General features: G+C 43.4%; 1 protein-coding gene across 1 annotated transcript in view; it reads right to left on the bottom strand.

Annotated features, from left to right (window-relative positions):
* Positions 1–2,804: 2,804 nt before the first annotated feature.
* Positions 2,805–18,191, bottom strand: part of DBP (D-box binding PAR bZIP transcription factor) — a 103,718-nt gene continuing 88,331 nt past the window's right edge. Inside the window, exons 3-4 of the mRNA XM_086930402.1 lie at positions 15,032–15,255; positions 2,805–5,010 (exon numbers count right to left, since the gene is read on the bottom strand). Coding sequence (XP_086786528.1) covers positions 4,795–5,010; positions 15,032–15,255 — 440 coding nt within the window. The 3' untranslated portion in view covers positions 2,805–4,794. The remainder of the gene's footprint in view (positions 5,011–15,031; positions 15,256–18,191) is intronic.

The raw sequence follows: 18,191 nt of genomic DNA on the forward strand, positions 1-18,191 counted from the left end.
TAAACAGTGTGAGTGCGCATGTGTACTTGTGTTTGAAACCTCAAGAGAGTGGATGTTTGAGATCACTGTGTCCTAGATCCCTCCACAGCACTGTAAGCTTCCTAGCACCCAACAGTGAGGGTGGATTAAAGACTCTACGTTCATCCAATCACTGGACTCTCCCTAGAGGCTGCCATTAAAGGTGTTTAAACAAGGCCTACATTGAGGATAGTTTAAATGGAGTCGCCTTACTATGAAGCAAAGGTTACGCCATGTTTCCAGTATTATGCTTTCATTTGAAACCCTTAAGCATTCTGGGAGTTGTAGACTTGGTTCATGTCAATTAAACCAACTGGGCCCAAGTGCCAGAGTACAGTGGCTTTTACAAAGGAAACCTAAGGCTGGAAACACGGTGTTCCCGTTGACAGAAGCCACTGGGTAACTTTGTACCTAGAAATAAACTGAATACTCATTTGTCGGACCTCCAATAAGGAAAGCTGGAGAGGGGAATGAATTCTTAGGAATCTGTGCTGGTTCAAAACAGTGGCAAAGAGATCAGTTGTGCAATTTTCTCTCTGCTAGATAATGAAACCTTTTATTACAAAATCTGAAAATATGGTGCTCCGAAATTACTCCATGTCAGGTGTGGTAGTTAATCAATTAATTCTCTTTGCATTCTGGTACTTGTCGTTTGTTTGTCTCACTTTGTTAATGCAGTACTATTAGCAGGGGAATGCAGTCAAAAATGTGAACTACGTGTGCTTGACAAGTGATAACTCAAAATCTCAGGGTTATTCGGGGGCAGTGAACCACAATATATTATATAAACGACTAAAGCATGAGATTTTCTCTAAGGGAAAACACACCTCTCAAGTTACTTTGGACCACTACCAAGGTCACCCAGAATAAGTAGCAGCAATTGGCACCCCATTTGCTCATCAGGCAATACTTTTGGCTAACTATCCTTCTACCTGTTATAGGTGAAGAAGCTAGGTCGAACCAGAATGAAGTAAAGACAAGATACAAAATGTCGTGGTGGAAACCCAGGCAGATAAAGTGCAGTATTCTTTGGGTGATAGTAAGCAAAAGACTCAGTGGAGATAAGCAGTCCCATGTGGGTGACCTTCAACGCTGAAGGTATAATGTACGACCACGCCTGCTTATCTAAACACATCCTTGACCACTTTACTCTGAGGCTTTTTATTTTATGTGTCTGTACACAGACCTTTAAGAAAGCCGCCGGAATCTAGATTGAAGCTGCATCCTTCCCAAGATGATGCTTTTGATTAACCTGAGCTGTGTAGGAGCAACTCTTATGAAAATACTTCTCTATCCCAGACTATCAAAAACATTGTTCCCAAAAAATAAGTAGACTTTTCTTCCATATATAAATATACAATTTTTATAAGGTTCCTAAAGGTATGGTTACCCTACTAGACCAGGATATGATAGTACGAGTGCAGCTAAGGCAGCTACATCAGCCCTCATACGTATACTAAGCGCGGTGGGCCATCCCTATCCACTTTTTGACATGCCATTTTTGTTGTGCCTCCTTTTCCCCGTGGAAAATGGTATAATAAAGTAACGTTTGTTTTTTTATCAGTATCCCTACTAAACTGCAAAAAATGTTCACCACAGTGCTGTTTCTGAGGTTCAGAAGAAGCCAGTGACACCTGGGTTTTTTGCATAAGCCCGTAGTGCCATATTGTTGCCACTAGCTAACAAGTGTATTACATGTTCATGGAGGATAATAGGTCTTTGGCAGATAAGGGGATATCTGGAATTGTGCTCCTGCTAGTGACTGTTCTCAGAGAACAACTCATAAATGTCTCTTGGGTCCTGTTGTTAAAAACACTGACATTGCTTGCCCAACATTTGGGCACACTGGATCAACTGGGATATAGTATTACTTAAAGAGGGTAGTCTTTTTCTAATGAGCGACATTGCAAATAACCACTGGGGATACAGCTGTGTCTCTTGTTTTCACATTAGAATTCTTCAACACACAGTGGGCTTACAAGGGCCCAGCAACGCTGCAACGTCTCTTTAGTAGAGGACTGAGACAAGAGGTACTCCTTTAAGAGCGCCGGGCGTGCCTGAACCGCACCTAAGGCTTGGAAACAAACATTTACTGGGGACCGATCCAGCAAGCTAAGTTCAGATTAGGACAGACCAACCCTCCACCCACACCTTAGGTGAATGTATCCCATACACGCCAACTCCTCGTTGCCAAGTCTGGGTTGCAAAGTAGAAGATCCTGTCCATCATTGGAGATCTCACTCACACATACCTGCCACTGTCGCTCATCTCAAGGGACAGGCACATTATTGTTATCATGCTTCATTAGGGCCCTTGAGACCAGCGACCTATGTTTTCCATTGGGACTATTTCCAATAGCTATCACTATTAATTATGGCGTTTGCACTCACTATAACTTCATAGAACAGAGTCTAGTAGGGATGCCAAATTAAATGAAATACTTACTCTTGCTAATTGAGTACTTAACACACTGCATTCCAGTATCCCTTTGGGTTTTCAGGATTACAAATAGAAGCACCAACCCTGCCAGGTAATATCTTCAAATCTTAGATATTTACTTCTCGTATCTCTGTTAAAGGAAACTAGATTGAATTTGGATTTTTGGTAACCTGTATGTGCTCACCACTTTTTCTTCCTTATCTGGGAATGCTACCCACTCAATGCTATTGAGTACAGGAGAGACATCTCTTCAGTGGGATGCTGTTAACTTAAGGGGTGGGTTTCTGGCTGCTGCCCCAGCTAGGAACATTGGCAGGCTTGATGGTCCTCTTTTCTTTTTTATTGTTATATCTACATAACTTTTAGGTGATGTTATTCATGGCCTATCATTGTGCAAGGGAAAGGTCTGCCAAACTTGGGCAACTCTTTTCCAGATCCCTTTGTGGGTGAAGTTGCCCCGTTCAGCACCCTTTCAGACAAATTCACCATTTTGCTTTCACCATCTTTAAAGCCCTCATTGCTATGCCTTGCTTTCGAAGACTGGGTAAAATTGCCTTGCCGTGAAAATACATGTCTGCATTAGTCTCTATCATATCCTTGGTCTGTAGGGTATGTATCTATTTTCGCCACATACTTTTCAATGCTTTGGGTACAGATAAAATTGGGCCTCATCTAATTTCTGCTACTAGCAAAAAATGTCCACCCCAATCCGCCCTCACCGGAAAGCAGGAGGCAAGGGATGGTGACTGTGCTTGGAGGGCAGGATCAAGGATTAACACAAACAATGCGGTTTGGTGCCATCTTGTCTTAGCACTCACACTGGTCTATGTTACGTAGATTTTCCTGAGCTTCCATTGTGCTATAACCTCCTTCACAACCCACAATTTAATGCCACCTACACCACAGCCACTACGTATGAGCAGGAACCAAAATTAGAGAACAGGATGGAATATTATTCCTGCTGCTTCCCTGTGGTTTGTTATAAATTTCTTGGCTGAGGTCAGTCTGTTAAATTTCCAGCAGGTTTTTTCGCACATGCTACACAGCCTTTTCAAAGAGGAACCCTGTCCATGTCACTTGGGATTGTATTACACACCCTCTAAATAGGCCTGGGATTCTTCAGAACCTTAGTGTGAGAATGTGCAGCCTCGGTGCTTAGTTGATGAATACTGAGTGAGGCCTTATGTACTCCATGACTTGGTGTCTGCGTGGCAGAACACAGCGTGAGTGTGAGGATGGGTGTGTGAACGCTCATGTACATTTCCAAAATATATTGACATGCCATAAGTGGCAAGTGCATTTAAAAAAAGCATCTCTCCCTCTGTCATTAAATTCGCACCAACTTAACAAATCTAGGGCAGACCCCAGAGATTGTGGCTGTTATTTTCTCACTCGCGCACAGAATATAAAAAGCACTGCACAAATACAAGAGACCAGGAGGGATAAAACTAATCCTTCCTTGAGCACCTGTTATCCCTGAAGATTAAGGAATCATCTAGCCGCTACGCTCCTTGGAGTCTGAAAGCACAGAGGTTCAGCTCTTGCTTCACTGACAGGAGCCTGCCAAAAACATAGGTATCATCTAAGTCAAATAGACAGGTCCCATCTTTTAGAAGGGGCTTGCCTACCATCTGATGGACTGGCATTTCCCAAGATCAAAAATAGAATTTGCCTCTCGGTAGATGGGCTGGAATCTTCAGGAAAACAAACATGAGTTCTCATCAGTTGGCAGGACGTTTGCACAGAGATGATTTGCTCACTCTCAGATTTCCTATGCAGTTAGAAAACTAGGCAATGAGAATATTGAGGGTGGGAGGATGGTCGTGTGCCCTAGACGCTATTGTACTCTGACTTACTTGACGTGCATGTTGGCAATCGTCAATTCTGTGCTTATTGACGAAAAAGTGCTTACCCTCCCTCCCCGTCCAAAATGTTGCCACCGCTGCGGCTTTAAGTCTGTTTAACTGGAATGCAACTCAGTGTCCACCAGCACACACACACCAAGCAACGCCTTCGGTCACAGTCCTCACAGAAGGCAGCGTGAAGCCCATGGCCAAATCCCGGATCTGCAGGAGTCCATTTGAGACTAAAATCCACCGTGCTCCTGTGCATTTCGACTGCCATTTTATGATGCTTCCTGTGCCGATGCACTCCTGGGATTATCCACGCCTCGTCGCCATTCAACCGCATCCTTGGAGAAGAGGTGGGAGAAAGGGGAGATCTCTATTGTGTTTATTCGTGCACACCCACGTTGGGGGGGAGCCAGGAGGGAAGATACAAAAAAGAGAAAGGTCTTATCCTTGTTTTTCTTTGCTCGGTTCAACGCGTGTCCAAAGTTTACAAGGTTCCATGCTGGGATTCGTACTTGGAAAGGATGTTTCGATAGCGCGAGAGTTCCTGGCGAATGTTGGCCACTTCCTGCCTCAGCACGGCGTTCTCCTTCTCGAGGAAGGCGGCCCTCACCGTGATCTGGTTCTCCTTCAGGCGTCGGGCGTCCCGGGAGCGCTTGGCGGCCTCATTGTTTTTGTACCGCCGGTTCCAGTATTTCTCATCCTGGGAAAAGAAAGAGATGTTAGAAAGTAAAGGGGCATCTACTGATCATGAGGGCTATCATCTAGGTTCAATATTAAATCCCAAATTGAGCACTCATTTCAATCATGTTAGACTCAAATCTAGTTGAGGCAACTGGAAAAATCAGTCAACTAAGATGCTGAATGAGCTACCCTCAAGACACAAGCTGAAGAATATGATACATTTTCTGCAACATTTACTCATCACTTTGCTCATTCTCATTATTGTGTTTTTCATTCCTTCCCCAAATATTTGCCTCCTGCTCTGTTCCCTAATTGTTTTTCCTTGATACAGAAGTCATAACATTAGAGATCTGTGTGTTTGTAGGTTTTTATTGAATGAGGTTTTTTTTTTATCCCTTCTCCATATCTTACACAATCCTTTCTCTTCTGCTCAGTTGTTTATGTCCCCTTAATATGGCACTCTAAAATTTGGGGAGTGTGTTCGTTTGCAACATTAGGCAAGTTTTCTTTTGTGGGCAAGATCATTTTAATAATTTAATTATATAATGAAATTAATATTAATCGTCTTTAATAGCCTCGCACTTATTTTAGTGGAGAAACACGAAAAAACGTTTTCACTGGCCAAATGAAGAAAACTTTTCAAATGTTTTCCTCCTTACTCACTTGACAAGATTTTTCCAACAAACGGAAGACTTCCTAAAGACAATGTTATTTAGCTTCGGTAACAATCTTCTTTCTGGTGGGTACTTCACCTACCTGCAGATTCCTAATTTTTAAACATCCCAGGCACTAGATTGAATCCTTAAACTTTTTTTGTTATAGCTCTCCTCTGTCGGTAGGCGGCACTGTCCCCATCTCAGTGCCAACAGAGATACAGATGTGACGTCACAGTAGCCTTATAATGCACCAATGTAATTTCATTGCCCATTTTTTCCTGATCCCTTTTGTCAGAGTGTTCGTTTGCATCACTTCAACAGTGGATGTGCAGTGCCATAAAATAATGTGGAACCTTATTAATACCAGCGTCTTAAGACCATACTTCACAATGGGGAGGTGAGTGGGATCAGTGAGGAATATGCTTGTAGTTAATCCACCAGAAAGCTCATGCATATTTCTACATGCAGTTTCCTCACCTCATGAAAAGATGCCATAGAAGTCCCTATCCCAGGTGTTGGGTCAGAAGGCATGGTCAAAATGCTGCAGCATGGAATGACCAAAATGGCCACTGGTTATCACTTCGGAGACCAAGCAATAGTATTTTGCAAAAGTGTGACAGGAACCCCATGTCCCTATCCAACATATCTCTGCTCTGGGGACAAATCCTGAAATTGAAAGCCTTTACTCTAGTGAAATGAGTGTAGATTCCCTCCGAAAGTTCTTCTTGGCATAACACACTTTAAACCACAGGACAATCCAACGTGATAATGTATTTTTCTGGACCGACCAGCCCTTTTTGCAGTCTACATATCCAACAAACAGTTGGTCTTCATACCTAATCTGCTCCTTTTCATCAATGTAACTGGCAAGATGGGATAGAGGGACAATCTACAAAGAGTAATGGATTGCTGGATATGGAAAGGGGTCATCACGTTGGGTAGAAAGTCACTTTAATTCTCAAGACCAGTTTGTCTGGCTAGAAGCAGGTGTACTGGCTCATGCACCTCACCAAAGTGATGGTCACAAGAAAGACTGTTTCAAAAAGTAAACAACCTCATTTAACAACTTTGTAAGAGTTCAAAGCAGGCCCCATCAAAAAGGGGCAAAACTAGGTTAAGATCCCATGAGGCATCGCAAAGGGTGTAGGGGGGATAGATGTTCTCAGCAGGTCCACATCTTCTTCTCTACACCATGATACAAGGCAATTCCATTTTCTTGGCAAGACAGATTTTGTGGAGGGGTGATGAGCTGACAGTATGATGCCAACGACCTCTGTTAGCAAATAAAAGGAGGTTAGGTGTCCTGCTCAATCTCCACGTATGAAGGTGGAGGCTCTGGAGGTGGGGGGTGCAGCACCTGAATCTCCAACTGGGAATGGTGTCTGCTCAAAGAGGTAGACAGAGCAGGAAACACAAGGAGAGCCACAGGAGGTCTGTATACCACAACCATCTTGGCCAGTCTGGGGTGATCAGTACACCTTGGGCCTGGTCCTGGCAAAGGTTAAGGAATTAAGGGTATGTGGGAAATGCAATGAGAAGCAAAAAATCCCCATCAACTGAAGCACATTCGACTCAGCGATCTACATGGTAACACCCAGGGCAGAGTAATATACTCATTCCCGTGAGTAGCAAAAAAGTTCACCCAAGTATCACACTATAGGGCAAGATGTTTGAAACCACCTGCAGGTGGAGATGCCACTTGTGGGTGGCAAGGTGATGCCAACTGAGGCTATAAACTCTGGTGGTTAGAAAGCTGTGTAAATGTTTTGCAACCAGCCAGATTTTTAGCAACGGAGCCTAGGCACAGAGTCTCAGAGCTTCCCGACAGAGAAAGAGAGGCAGCACACCACCTTGCTTGTTGATATAACACATCATGATCAGGTTCTCAGTAAAGGTCTGGAAAGATCATCTGTGAAAGGAGGGAAGGGAATCCTTAAGGCCAGATGAAGTGCCTGCAGCTTGAGAATTTCGATGTGAAACAAACTGCTCCTCTAAGAGACCAGAGGCCTCTAATCTCCAGGTCCAACAGATGCGCACCCCACCTAAGGTGAATGTGACCGTCACTACTCTGGCCACTGCTGGTGAAGGTCGCGGCACAAGGTTCTTCTCTACCCACCACCAGTTTAAGACTGTTGCAGCATGCATCAAGTGGGACAAGAGATTCTGATGGTAACACACCACTGGAGAGCCCTCATGTGGTAGCAGGTGTGTGAGACAGGTAGAATGCAGGAAGCTGCCAGACCCAGAAGGTGAAAAATCACCAAGACTGAAACTTGAGCCTTCTACAGGGACATTGGAATCATAATCCTCAATGTCCAGGATCCTCTAAGAATTAGAGAAGGTTCTTAAAAGTATGTTTGATACTGCCCCTATGAACAGGAGATGCTCTAAGAGGTCTAGATTTCACATGGGCCGATTGATGGAAAAGCTGAATTCGGACACCAGGCATGCTGCTGACTATAGATAATGAAACACCAGCTGTGGCGAGATGGCCTTGAACAGCCAATCCTCGAGCTACAGGAATACAGGCATCCCAAACTGTGCAGATGTGCTGCAACCAACTCACGCACTGATAAGTCAGACGAGCCCTTCTGGCACTGTCAGACTGATCTTTAGGTCTGTCGAACCTTGCCTCGTGCTGCAGAATCTATAGGTGATCCTCTGACTGAAGGAGGCATCTGTTGAATGAAAGGGCACTCCCCGTTTTTAGGATTTGCAGGAGCTGGAACTGCATAAAGGAAGACACATTCCCTCCTATTGGTGCACATGCTGATGCAAGAGGAAGCTAAAGTGCCTTCCCAGATAGTGGAGGGAGGACAAATAGGAGGGGTCCTGGGTCTGCCGGCATTTTCCTTTGCCGCTGCCCCTGTACTCCTGCAAAAGCTGATTCGGCTGCTGGGTGGACTGGATGCTGCTGCTGGTGAAAGCCATAAAACTTGAGAGACTGCCAGTAGTCTCAGACAGGTGACTGAAGCTCAAAGATCAAACAGTAGCTCTCCCTACCATATATCTACCCAAGGCTGAGTAAGGTGTATTGCCGAACAGGTGCACCCATTTGAAAAGCATCTGTATGAGCATCACCTGTACATCACTAGAAAAACCAGTAGAGAGCAGTCATGCTTCTCTCCTCAGGGCTACGGGAGAACCCATGGCCCTAGCCACAGAGTCCACTCTATCAAGGCCTGCCCTTATAATTTGATGAGAGATGGCCAGAGGTGTCCTGCCTGTCCCTCAGCACTTCAGCAAAGTGGTGTTTTAAGTGGTCTGATGTTTGGCTCCACCATGTCCCACAAGGCGGGGATAAACCTGGTAGGCAGATATGTGACTTTCAAGGACCTATGGGCTAAAGTGGAGTAACGGCCAGAACTGCTGACTTTAGAAGTGGGGCTCAGGTTCGAGTCTCGGTTCAGCATCCTGTGATTCTGGGCAAATCACTTAATCTCCCCATCATTAATATAACAAAATGTAAAGCACTCTAAATAAGTTCTGGTTGAGTTCACACTATGTAAAACTGCAAAAGTGTCAGCCAAGTACATCTTCTTCCTTACCCCTTCAAATGTTTCTAATTCCTATAGAAGTTATTGGATAAGGTGCAGGGTTCTGTTTTGTGCTGGAAGAGGGTCGCACCACCAAGCTTTTTGGTGAGGGATAGTTCAATAAAATGTTGGGATACTCAGAGGCTGGCTAAATCACCAGGCAATCAACTGTTACCCGACTGGGGCAGAGTTTGGCTTCTTCCAAGTTGCCCTATTATGGTAGAGTAGGGTCTCATTAAATGTGAGTGGAAGTTCTGTTGCAGCCAAAGCTGGTTGTTGTACCGCCGTAAGCATACTGGATCTGGCCTTCACTGTTAGTAGTGGCAGTTGTCTGCCTGACCACAGCATGAAAAGAGCTGGCCGTACAGGGCACTCAATTTCCACCGGGGGATGTGTCAAGCCCACTGGCATTCTGTAAAGAGAGGTAGTCAGAAGAAACAGGAGGTAGTACAGTGGCTGCTTCACATCTATGCGGGACTATCTTAAGCATTTGGAAGTCACGTATGTCAGAGCCAAAGATATCCTCTGTAGTTTGGTTGTAGCTTGCCTCTTTAGCTAGCCTTTGAGTCTTCCTCCTAGATCGCATTAGGATGCATTTTATTTTCGACAGCTGTTTCTGTGTAGGAACTGACACTGGAGGCGGTGCCGGAGTTGGCGTTGTCAAAACATGTGGTGCACAGGTATCAGCATCAGAGAAGGGGACATTGGCAAGGGGTTTATCACCAGAATGGCTGCAACCAGCATCAGGGGTGTGCCATGAATGAGTCTTGTGGGGTTGAATGGGCCCGAGGGTGAATCCACCCGCAGTAATCGAAACAGAACACAAAATGGTCCCATGAGGCTTGGGGACACACCAGGGGAGACTGCTGCTTTCCTGAAAAATGCTATCATGGAAATGAGGAACTGTTCCAGGAGAAGGGAACCTCCTGCATTCCTGCATGTGTGCCAGTGGTGAGACTGGCACATGGGTTGGTACTCACCCTTCGGTTGGAGGCGGAGCAAGTGGCAGGCCAGCAAAAGACACTCATACAAGTGCCAGAATTTGTGGCACACCTGCAGGATGTTCCTTGGATCAGATTGATATTGACAAGCTCTGACTCAGTGGACTCAGATCACGGAGATGGCATCCCAAGCAACATAAAGAAGAGTTGTTGTCCCTAGTCCTGTGCTTCCTCTGTTTCTCCCTGGAAGACTCAACAAGTGGAGATGAATGCGATTTTAAGGCTGACCGCAACTGGCATTGGGCCAGACACTTGCCACTTATGTGATTCAAGTAGAGTTTGGCCTCGTGCTCTTTAATGGCCTTGGTGTGCACGACTCAATAGATCGCATGTCTACGATTTATCCTTTGGTACTTGGCACCACAGGCAGATCTGCCGGGCGTCAGATATAGACTGTCCATTTCAGAAGCAGCAAGTATTGAACCCTGATTTCTTAGGCGGAGACACCCCTAAGCATTGGACAATTTACTGAAGAAAAATATTTTAAATGTGAAAAATCATTGAGACCAGGTCTATATCTGCCTCAAAGAGCATGGAAAAAAGTAACATGTTTTGATGCACTGGGATAAGTCTATCGGAACCTAATGCCATCTCAGCGGAGCCCTTTAATTCTTGCCTGGCTGAAGTTGCCACTTGGATGACGAATAGCTGTTTAAAATTGAATGTGAATATAACAGAACTCATGCTAGTAGGAAAGCCTCCTTCGATCTAGACTTAGGTCTGGTCGCCTGTATCCTTGGGCCAGCCACCGGAACCCAAACACAGAGTGAAAAATGTAGGAGTTTGGTTTGACTCCAAACTCTACTTCGAAGATCAGATTAGTAAGGCTGCGGGTAAGTGCTTTGCCACTCTCAAAACCCTAAGAAAACCGAATACCTACCAAATCCCACAAAACCATTGTACGCGCTCTCATTACCTGCCAATTGGATTATGGTAATATTCTGTATCTTGGAACCACAAAGGGTAGTATCAAGTCGCTGCAGCTTGTTCAAAATGCCACAGCGAGACTTGTGCTAAATCTCTCCAAAAGATCCTCAGCATCAGCTACTCCCAATCAGTTACAGTGGCTCCCGGTGTCCCTAAGAATTAAGTTTAAATCCTTGTGCTTTTACTGCTGCATACTTCACAAGCAAGGCACTGGTTACCTGCATTCAATGATACGAGCTTACATCCCAAGACGTGATCTTAGATCATTAGAGCCTAAGCTTGCGGGAACTCCGATGACAATGAACGCCAGACTGGGAGCTCAATCTTTCTCCTTTCGAAAATGTGGAAGTCTCTTCCTTATGCTCTGAGAGCGTTTCCTTCTGAGAAACAGTTCAGAAGCGAACTGAAAACATGGCTGTTCCGCAGCCCGTTCCAACCCCCTCAGCCCGCTCGATTCCTATGTTTCTCTTCCTCTGGATCTAGGTCTTAGCGCGGGGACACACCCTCTGTGGTGTAACCAGGCGCTCTACAAATCGTATTATTATTTCTGTATATACTTTAATCATTTTAGTATTCTAATCTGAATATTATTTAATTTTATAAGATTCAGGGACCCACTGTGTAGGCCTCAAGGACCACCATCTGTCCTTGGACCACACGTTAAGAAACACTGACCTAAGGAACGTAGAAAGAACTGAAGGCATAAAGGAAGAAATCAAACTGAATAAGAGCGGTATTAGACAGTTTTTGGAGCTTAAAGAAAATGACTGTACTCTACAAATTACTAGTTGGCCATGCAACTGCCACTTCACAGGAGGAGAGCCGCGGTAACTACCATGCCCCTCTGTGATTTGCATGAGTACAAACAACAACACATTGTTTGCAGTAATATCTCATCCAATTGTCTATTGCAGGCGTCAGTCGCAATATGTACGCTAACTGCAGAGCCTGATATTGTATAGATCTATCCAGCAAGTAAGATAGATACTCATCGTTGTATCATTGCTCTCCTGAGAGGTCCTTTACTATTTTCACTTTTGCTTTTATGTGCTCGCAAGTGTATGCAGATAACCCTTTTGTATGGCAAAACGACACATAGTTGTATGTTTAGATATTTACAGAGCAAGAGAGCGCTGTTCATTACTGTTACAAGACTGTGTACATGAAAGGGAACGTCACACATTTTGGATTAAACAGGTACATTTGACATGTTTGTAGTTTCTAGCCAAATGGAGATTTTGCCAGAATCTCAAATTGTTCATTTAAATACGAGTCCGGTATTTAAACCCAGATGCTCCGTTTCCATAGTCAGCAAAAAAGACTCCTTATCCTCTCAATACTTTAATCACATGCCTGGCATAATGAATGTGAACTTTTTCAAACAGGCACAGTTGACCTTCCTTTTGCTTCCTGAAACTTGAAAGCAGAAGAGTAGTACAAAATGGTGCCTGCTTCTAATTCTCCCTTGCTATCTCTTTACAAACCGCAAACTTGGCTTGGCCAAATAGTCGACAGGGATGTTACACTGCCAGGTCTGATGTTCAGCCTTAATCTATGCACGTAAAAAAACGGTTTTATGAAAAATCTGAAAAAACTTTGAGTGACCCTATGGCATATATCTAAAGGACAGATGATCTAGTCCAGAAAAATATATGCGTCCAAGATTGGACTTGTGACACACTATTCTTTAGGTCTATCTAACAACCACAGAAACCATTGAACTTACTCATCTATCTCAGAGTCACCTTGCAATGTCGTGTCCTCATGTGGCGTTGCGACGTTGCTCAAGTACTCGCGCCAATACTTCTACGTAGCACTGTTCGTTCAGTTTCTGTTTTGATATTCAAGAAAAGTCTACCCTGCCTGGGGGGAGCCACTGATCTTAATTCAGGTGCTGAATATCACCTATTTCCTGTATATTCGTGAATCGCTGTAGCCGGGCCTGTAATACTGTATTCCACGGCACTATTAAACTCAGGGGATGGGGTTCTGCAGTAATCAGTATAGAACCCCATACACGCTGCCTGCGGAGGAGTAGGGAGACCGACTATTTTTTAATAGGATCTCTTCTTAACCTGAGGTCATCCCCTGAGTTTAATAGTGCAGTGGAATACATGTCGCAACGCCACATGAGGACGCAACATTGCAAGGTGACTCTGAGTAATCCCAGAGCATTTATACTGAAGAGAAACAGTCCTGAAGAAGGTGCCTATTACCAACACCGAAACGCTGCGTCGACATTTGTTCTCTTGAACTTTTTAAAAATATTGATGTGTAAAACTTTTTTTAAATTTCTCCTCAAGAATATTATGGTGTATTGATTTTTTATTGACGTTTGTATTTGTTATTGTGTGTATATAAAACCATACCATGCAGAATAAACATGTACATGTTTTAAGTTTTTAACCATAATCTCGTCAGGACAGTATTTTTTGATGACTTACACACCTTGTGTTCTGTTAAATTGTATGTATAAATTACCAACACTATTGATTTATGTACTTGAATGTTTAGCTCCCCTCTATACGAGTAAGTTCAATGGTTTCTGTGGTTGTTAGATAGACCTAAAGAATAGGTGTGTTCACAAGTCCAATCTTGGACGCATATATTTGTCTGGACTATATCATCTGTCCTTTAGATATATGCCATAGGGACACTCTTAAAGTTTTTTCAGCACCTTTCCCCTGGTCCCAGATCTGTCTATTAAGGGGGCCTCCTGATTTTTCTCTTTTATGAAAAATCTACCAACAGTACAAGCGGAGATTAGCATCTTCGTATGAGTGTACTTTTAGACGTTTTTTCTATTCCCAAAATATTCCCAGAAATGGAGCACCATGTATAAGTGCACACATTTTTTCTCTACGATAAACATTTTTCACAGTGGAGAAAGCCATTGCCCTATATCACCATCTGGTTAGGGTGTATTTTGTTCCACTTGTTATCCTGGAAGAGGTTTCTAGGGGTGTATTTGACTAGAGTAAATCTTTGACTATTTCCAGGTTGAAAACGGGTATGAGAAGGGCAGAAAGACCCACAAACATATGTCTGTGGCATTCCAAAGCTTCCAAGGCAAGCCATGCCTTGGCACATCCACTTTCCAACGCTTGAGTGGGATATAGGATATTTGGACAAAATATCAGAAACACAAATGTGTCAAAAACATTGAGAACAAGAATATTGTGTAAGTCATTTTCTATGGGGTAAGTAAAGTTTTACTCTATATAATTCCACATATATTTACCTTGACGATATATATATATATATCTTCAAGGTATGTAGATCTGGAGTTAAGAATAGTACATTTATACTTATCTATTTGCACTTACCTACTCAATATTTTTGACACGATATTCTGTCCAGATGACATTTCTTTTTTTGTTAATATGTTACTGATCCGGATATACTACAGCGAATATTTCCACACTCATGGAGTTGAAATCTGCACTAATAAATACATCTCTATATCGGCCAGGAATCCCTTTGTGGATTCTTAGCAGGCAAAAGAATGAAGTTTTGGTTGTAAACTTACATTCACGGCCAAATTATCTTTGTGAACAGATCCTATGCGATTAATTTGTAGAGGAATTCCAATGCCCTCTGCGGGGAAGGTGGGAATAATGGTGGGAAGATGTGACACCAAATGCCACAGCACTTTCCAGTCTCAGAAAGAGCCTTTCGGACAAAAACATAGGATTGGGGAAATGAAAATGGTCCTCTGTGTGTCTGCCTGACTTTATAATTGATTACAGGTCATTGCATTCGTCGAGTTGAAGTGCATCAAAGCTACAGCTCCTAGAATAGCTTTGTCTGCTTAGAGAAAAGCTAGGAGTAGAAAACTGGTGGGCTAGAGGCATGGAACTTCCATCATTCCAGGATCTCCCTCCCATCATGCCTTTGTCTGCCTACAATAGGTCCCTCACCTTCTGCTCATCGGGCACCTGGATCTTCCTGGCTTTCTTCATGATGGGCTGAGGTTTTAGATCTTCTTCTGAAAACCTATGCTTCCTGGGGTCAAAGGTCTCATGCCCGGGCACGCTTGAAAGAGCCAAGTCTGTTGGGTCGGGGTCAAAGTTCATCATCACTTCCACGTCATCCGTGTCCCCACAGGGACTAGGGCTTCCTCTAGATGCAGGTGTCACTTGATCTTGAAGGGAACAAAGAAAACATTTCTTTAGTAAAAATTAGATCATACACAGTTAAGTACTTTTCTGCAAGTACACAGGTTACAGTGCACATATGTGGTGTGGTCATAACAAAACAAGCTTACAGATGTACACTATTTGAAGCCCAATGTTTCATAACTGTGTTGTGGTGAAAAAGCAGTAGGACTTCTGTGCTGGGCATGCCACAAATCTCAATCAGGTTGCAGTCTACTAAAAAACTGAACGATGGCTAAGGTCTAAAAAAAAATTCTCGTTGATCCAGTGAGGTGTCCATCGACAGTGATTGTCCCAGCCAACGATGGACTGGAGGATACACAAACAGTGCGATGCTTATGGGAGACATACATTTTTCCCAAGAATAAAATATTTTGTTCTTTAATACTTGTCTACCTTTTGTTGGGTTTTGAAAAAAACCTTCTATTTATATTTTTCATATTTGTTTACATATTTAAGTTTTGACGTTACCAAGTCAGAGTTTTTCCAGCTCCTAAAATAGGAAGTACCGTCAGAGGATGACAGAAAGCACGTCAAGTGATTCATTAGACTACAAAAGGTGCAGTGCAAAAGGTTTTTTTTTCTTTAACTTTCCACCATTATTTTTAAAGCCACTTTTTCTCCAATCAGTCCTACGAAGACCAATGGGCACTGTGATGCAATTCTTTTGGAGCAGACACTGCACAGTGGCAACCGTATCACTGTAACTCTCCTGTATCGTTAGATCAGATAAAGTACAGAACTTATGTCGATAGCTATTTAGCAGTCTGGATCAGGCAATTGCCACGCCCAAGATATTTCTCAGTGGGTTTTAGGTTTAGGCCTGGCTGCGAACAAATACCAGCTTGAAAGAGATTTGCCCTGGCCAACCAAGAGCCATATGTGTCTCTATAATGATTAGATACTCATTATACCCGTCACTACAACACTTTACAGAAGGGTGAGGGCAGAAAAACTCGGGTATGATTTAAAGGGATCATCCAGTTAATGACATCACAAGAGAACTCAAAACCACAACTGATGTCATCAAACGAACATTCTGGAATACCTATCATTTGCAATTGTTTGAGATACATAAGTCGGCAAAGAGAACTGTCTTTTTTGCTGCACTGTAACATCGTGTTACAGCAAACAAATGACAGACGGAACGCTGATAATGCAAACATTCTCCCCAGTCAAAAGATCGGGGTTAAATTCATTGTTCTTTTGCCCACTAGGCCACCCCAGTTTGGACCCACCCATATGCAAATCAGTCTTGCTTCTGTGCCTCATGGGAACAGTCCAGACCGAACTGCCAGGCCAGGTCCTCCCTGGAACGGAAACAAACATCCCGAGCCGGTATCAGGGTATGTCACCCTTCTTCAGCCAGGCTAGTTTGAATCCAGTGGCACAGTGAGCAAGGGACCCACATCTGGGCATACCCATCTCACTTAGGGCGAAAAGCGTTACAACAAACAAATGAGGGATGGAATGCTAACAATGCAAACAATCGCCCCCAGTCAAAAGACTATAGCACTCTACATCGAGCACAATCACTTTCACTTTCTGAATTTCTGTGTAACGTTTCTACATTTATTAAGACAATCAAGCACTGCATCAGCCCTCCCTGCTGGACCCATCTATTCCTCACTTCACAGAGAAGAGCAAATGCCATCAAACACTTCTTCAGCAAAAATATACAAATGATCCGACAGCACATCGACGACACCAAACCTGCTTCATCTCTTATGCCCAGCCCTTCCCAAAAAAATCCCACAATGGTGATCCTTCAAAGCTCTATCTCTTGTAGAGCTCATGATCGACTCTTCTCCCTCAAGGCCACTTCCTATGAAGATGATGTTTTACCCCCGTCATTCTTCAAATTTCTCTTTTGGAATGCTCCGTCATCCCTACTTACCATGGTCAATGCCTCATTTTCAAGGATCTTCCCAAAAGCTCCCATGAGAGGCCAGACCCTGTCACTCCTAAAGATACATAAACCAGAAGTAGTCCACCACTCACCTACCATTCATTGGAAAGATCATTAAAAAAGCAGTCTATGTTCATTTCCAAAATAACATTAATACTAGCCATCTCGTGCACAGCTGGCAGCCTGGCTTCAGATCACTCTGCAGCACGCAGACTGCCAACTTACACATGCATACTGCTAACTTACACATCATAGATTACCTCCTGATTACCTCCTGCAAGGGGCAGCACGGTTCATCCATGAACTATAAAAATATGATCACATCACCCCACTGAGATTGAACCACAGTGGCTCCCTTGCTGGTTCCTACGATCTTCAAAAGCAACTGTATCATTTACAAAGCAATCACACCAACCCCTCCACCCCCAACTTATCTTGCAGAAAGGATCACCGTCGCTAATGGTTCTCAGCACACTCGCAGCCAGGACACTATCAGACTGCAGACTAAGAAGTGTAAATAAGTAAAACAAGGCAGTAGGCCTTTTCCATCTATACATCCAGGATCTGGAACAACATCCCTGTGTCCATCAAGAATGGCCCACCGCTGTTCCAAACTAGAAAAGAGTTGAAGACACATCTCTTTAAAAACACTGCAGCACAAAGAAGTAATATTGCACCTTCAGCTAACTCTCCTATCACTCGTTGACTTTATGCTGGTCTTTGACCCTGTACAGGACACTGCTGCCTTTTGACTAGGTTCATACTATTGAAATACCACATAGCTACATACAAACCAAGGTTACTTAAAGTGCGTTCTTTTCTGTAAATTAACATGGAGTGTATTTGTGTTTCAAACAGAGATTCTCTTTATTTTTATGTAAAGATTTATAAATACATTATAACATTTCTGAAATGTTCACTGGCTTAAAATAAACATATCTGTTTTCGTTTTCACTCAAACAAAACAATTTAACACTATTTGGGGCAAGTGATTTAGCTACAACTCCTGAAAAA

This window comes from Lissotriton vulgaris, chromosome 7, assembly GCF_964263255.1.
Source record: "Lissotriton vulgaris chromosome 7, aLisVul1.2, whole genome shotgun sequence".
Taxonomy (NCBI): domain Eukaryota; kingdom Metazoa; phylum Chordata; class Amphibia; order Caudata; family Salamandridae; genus Lissotriton; species Lissotriton vulgaris.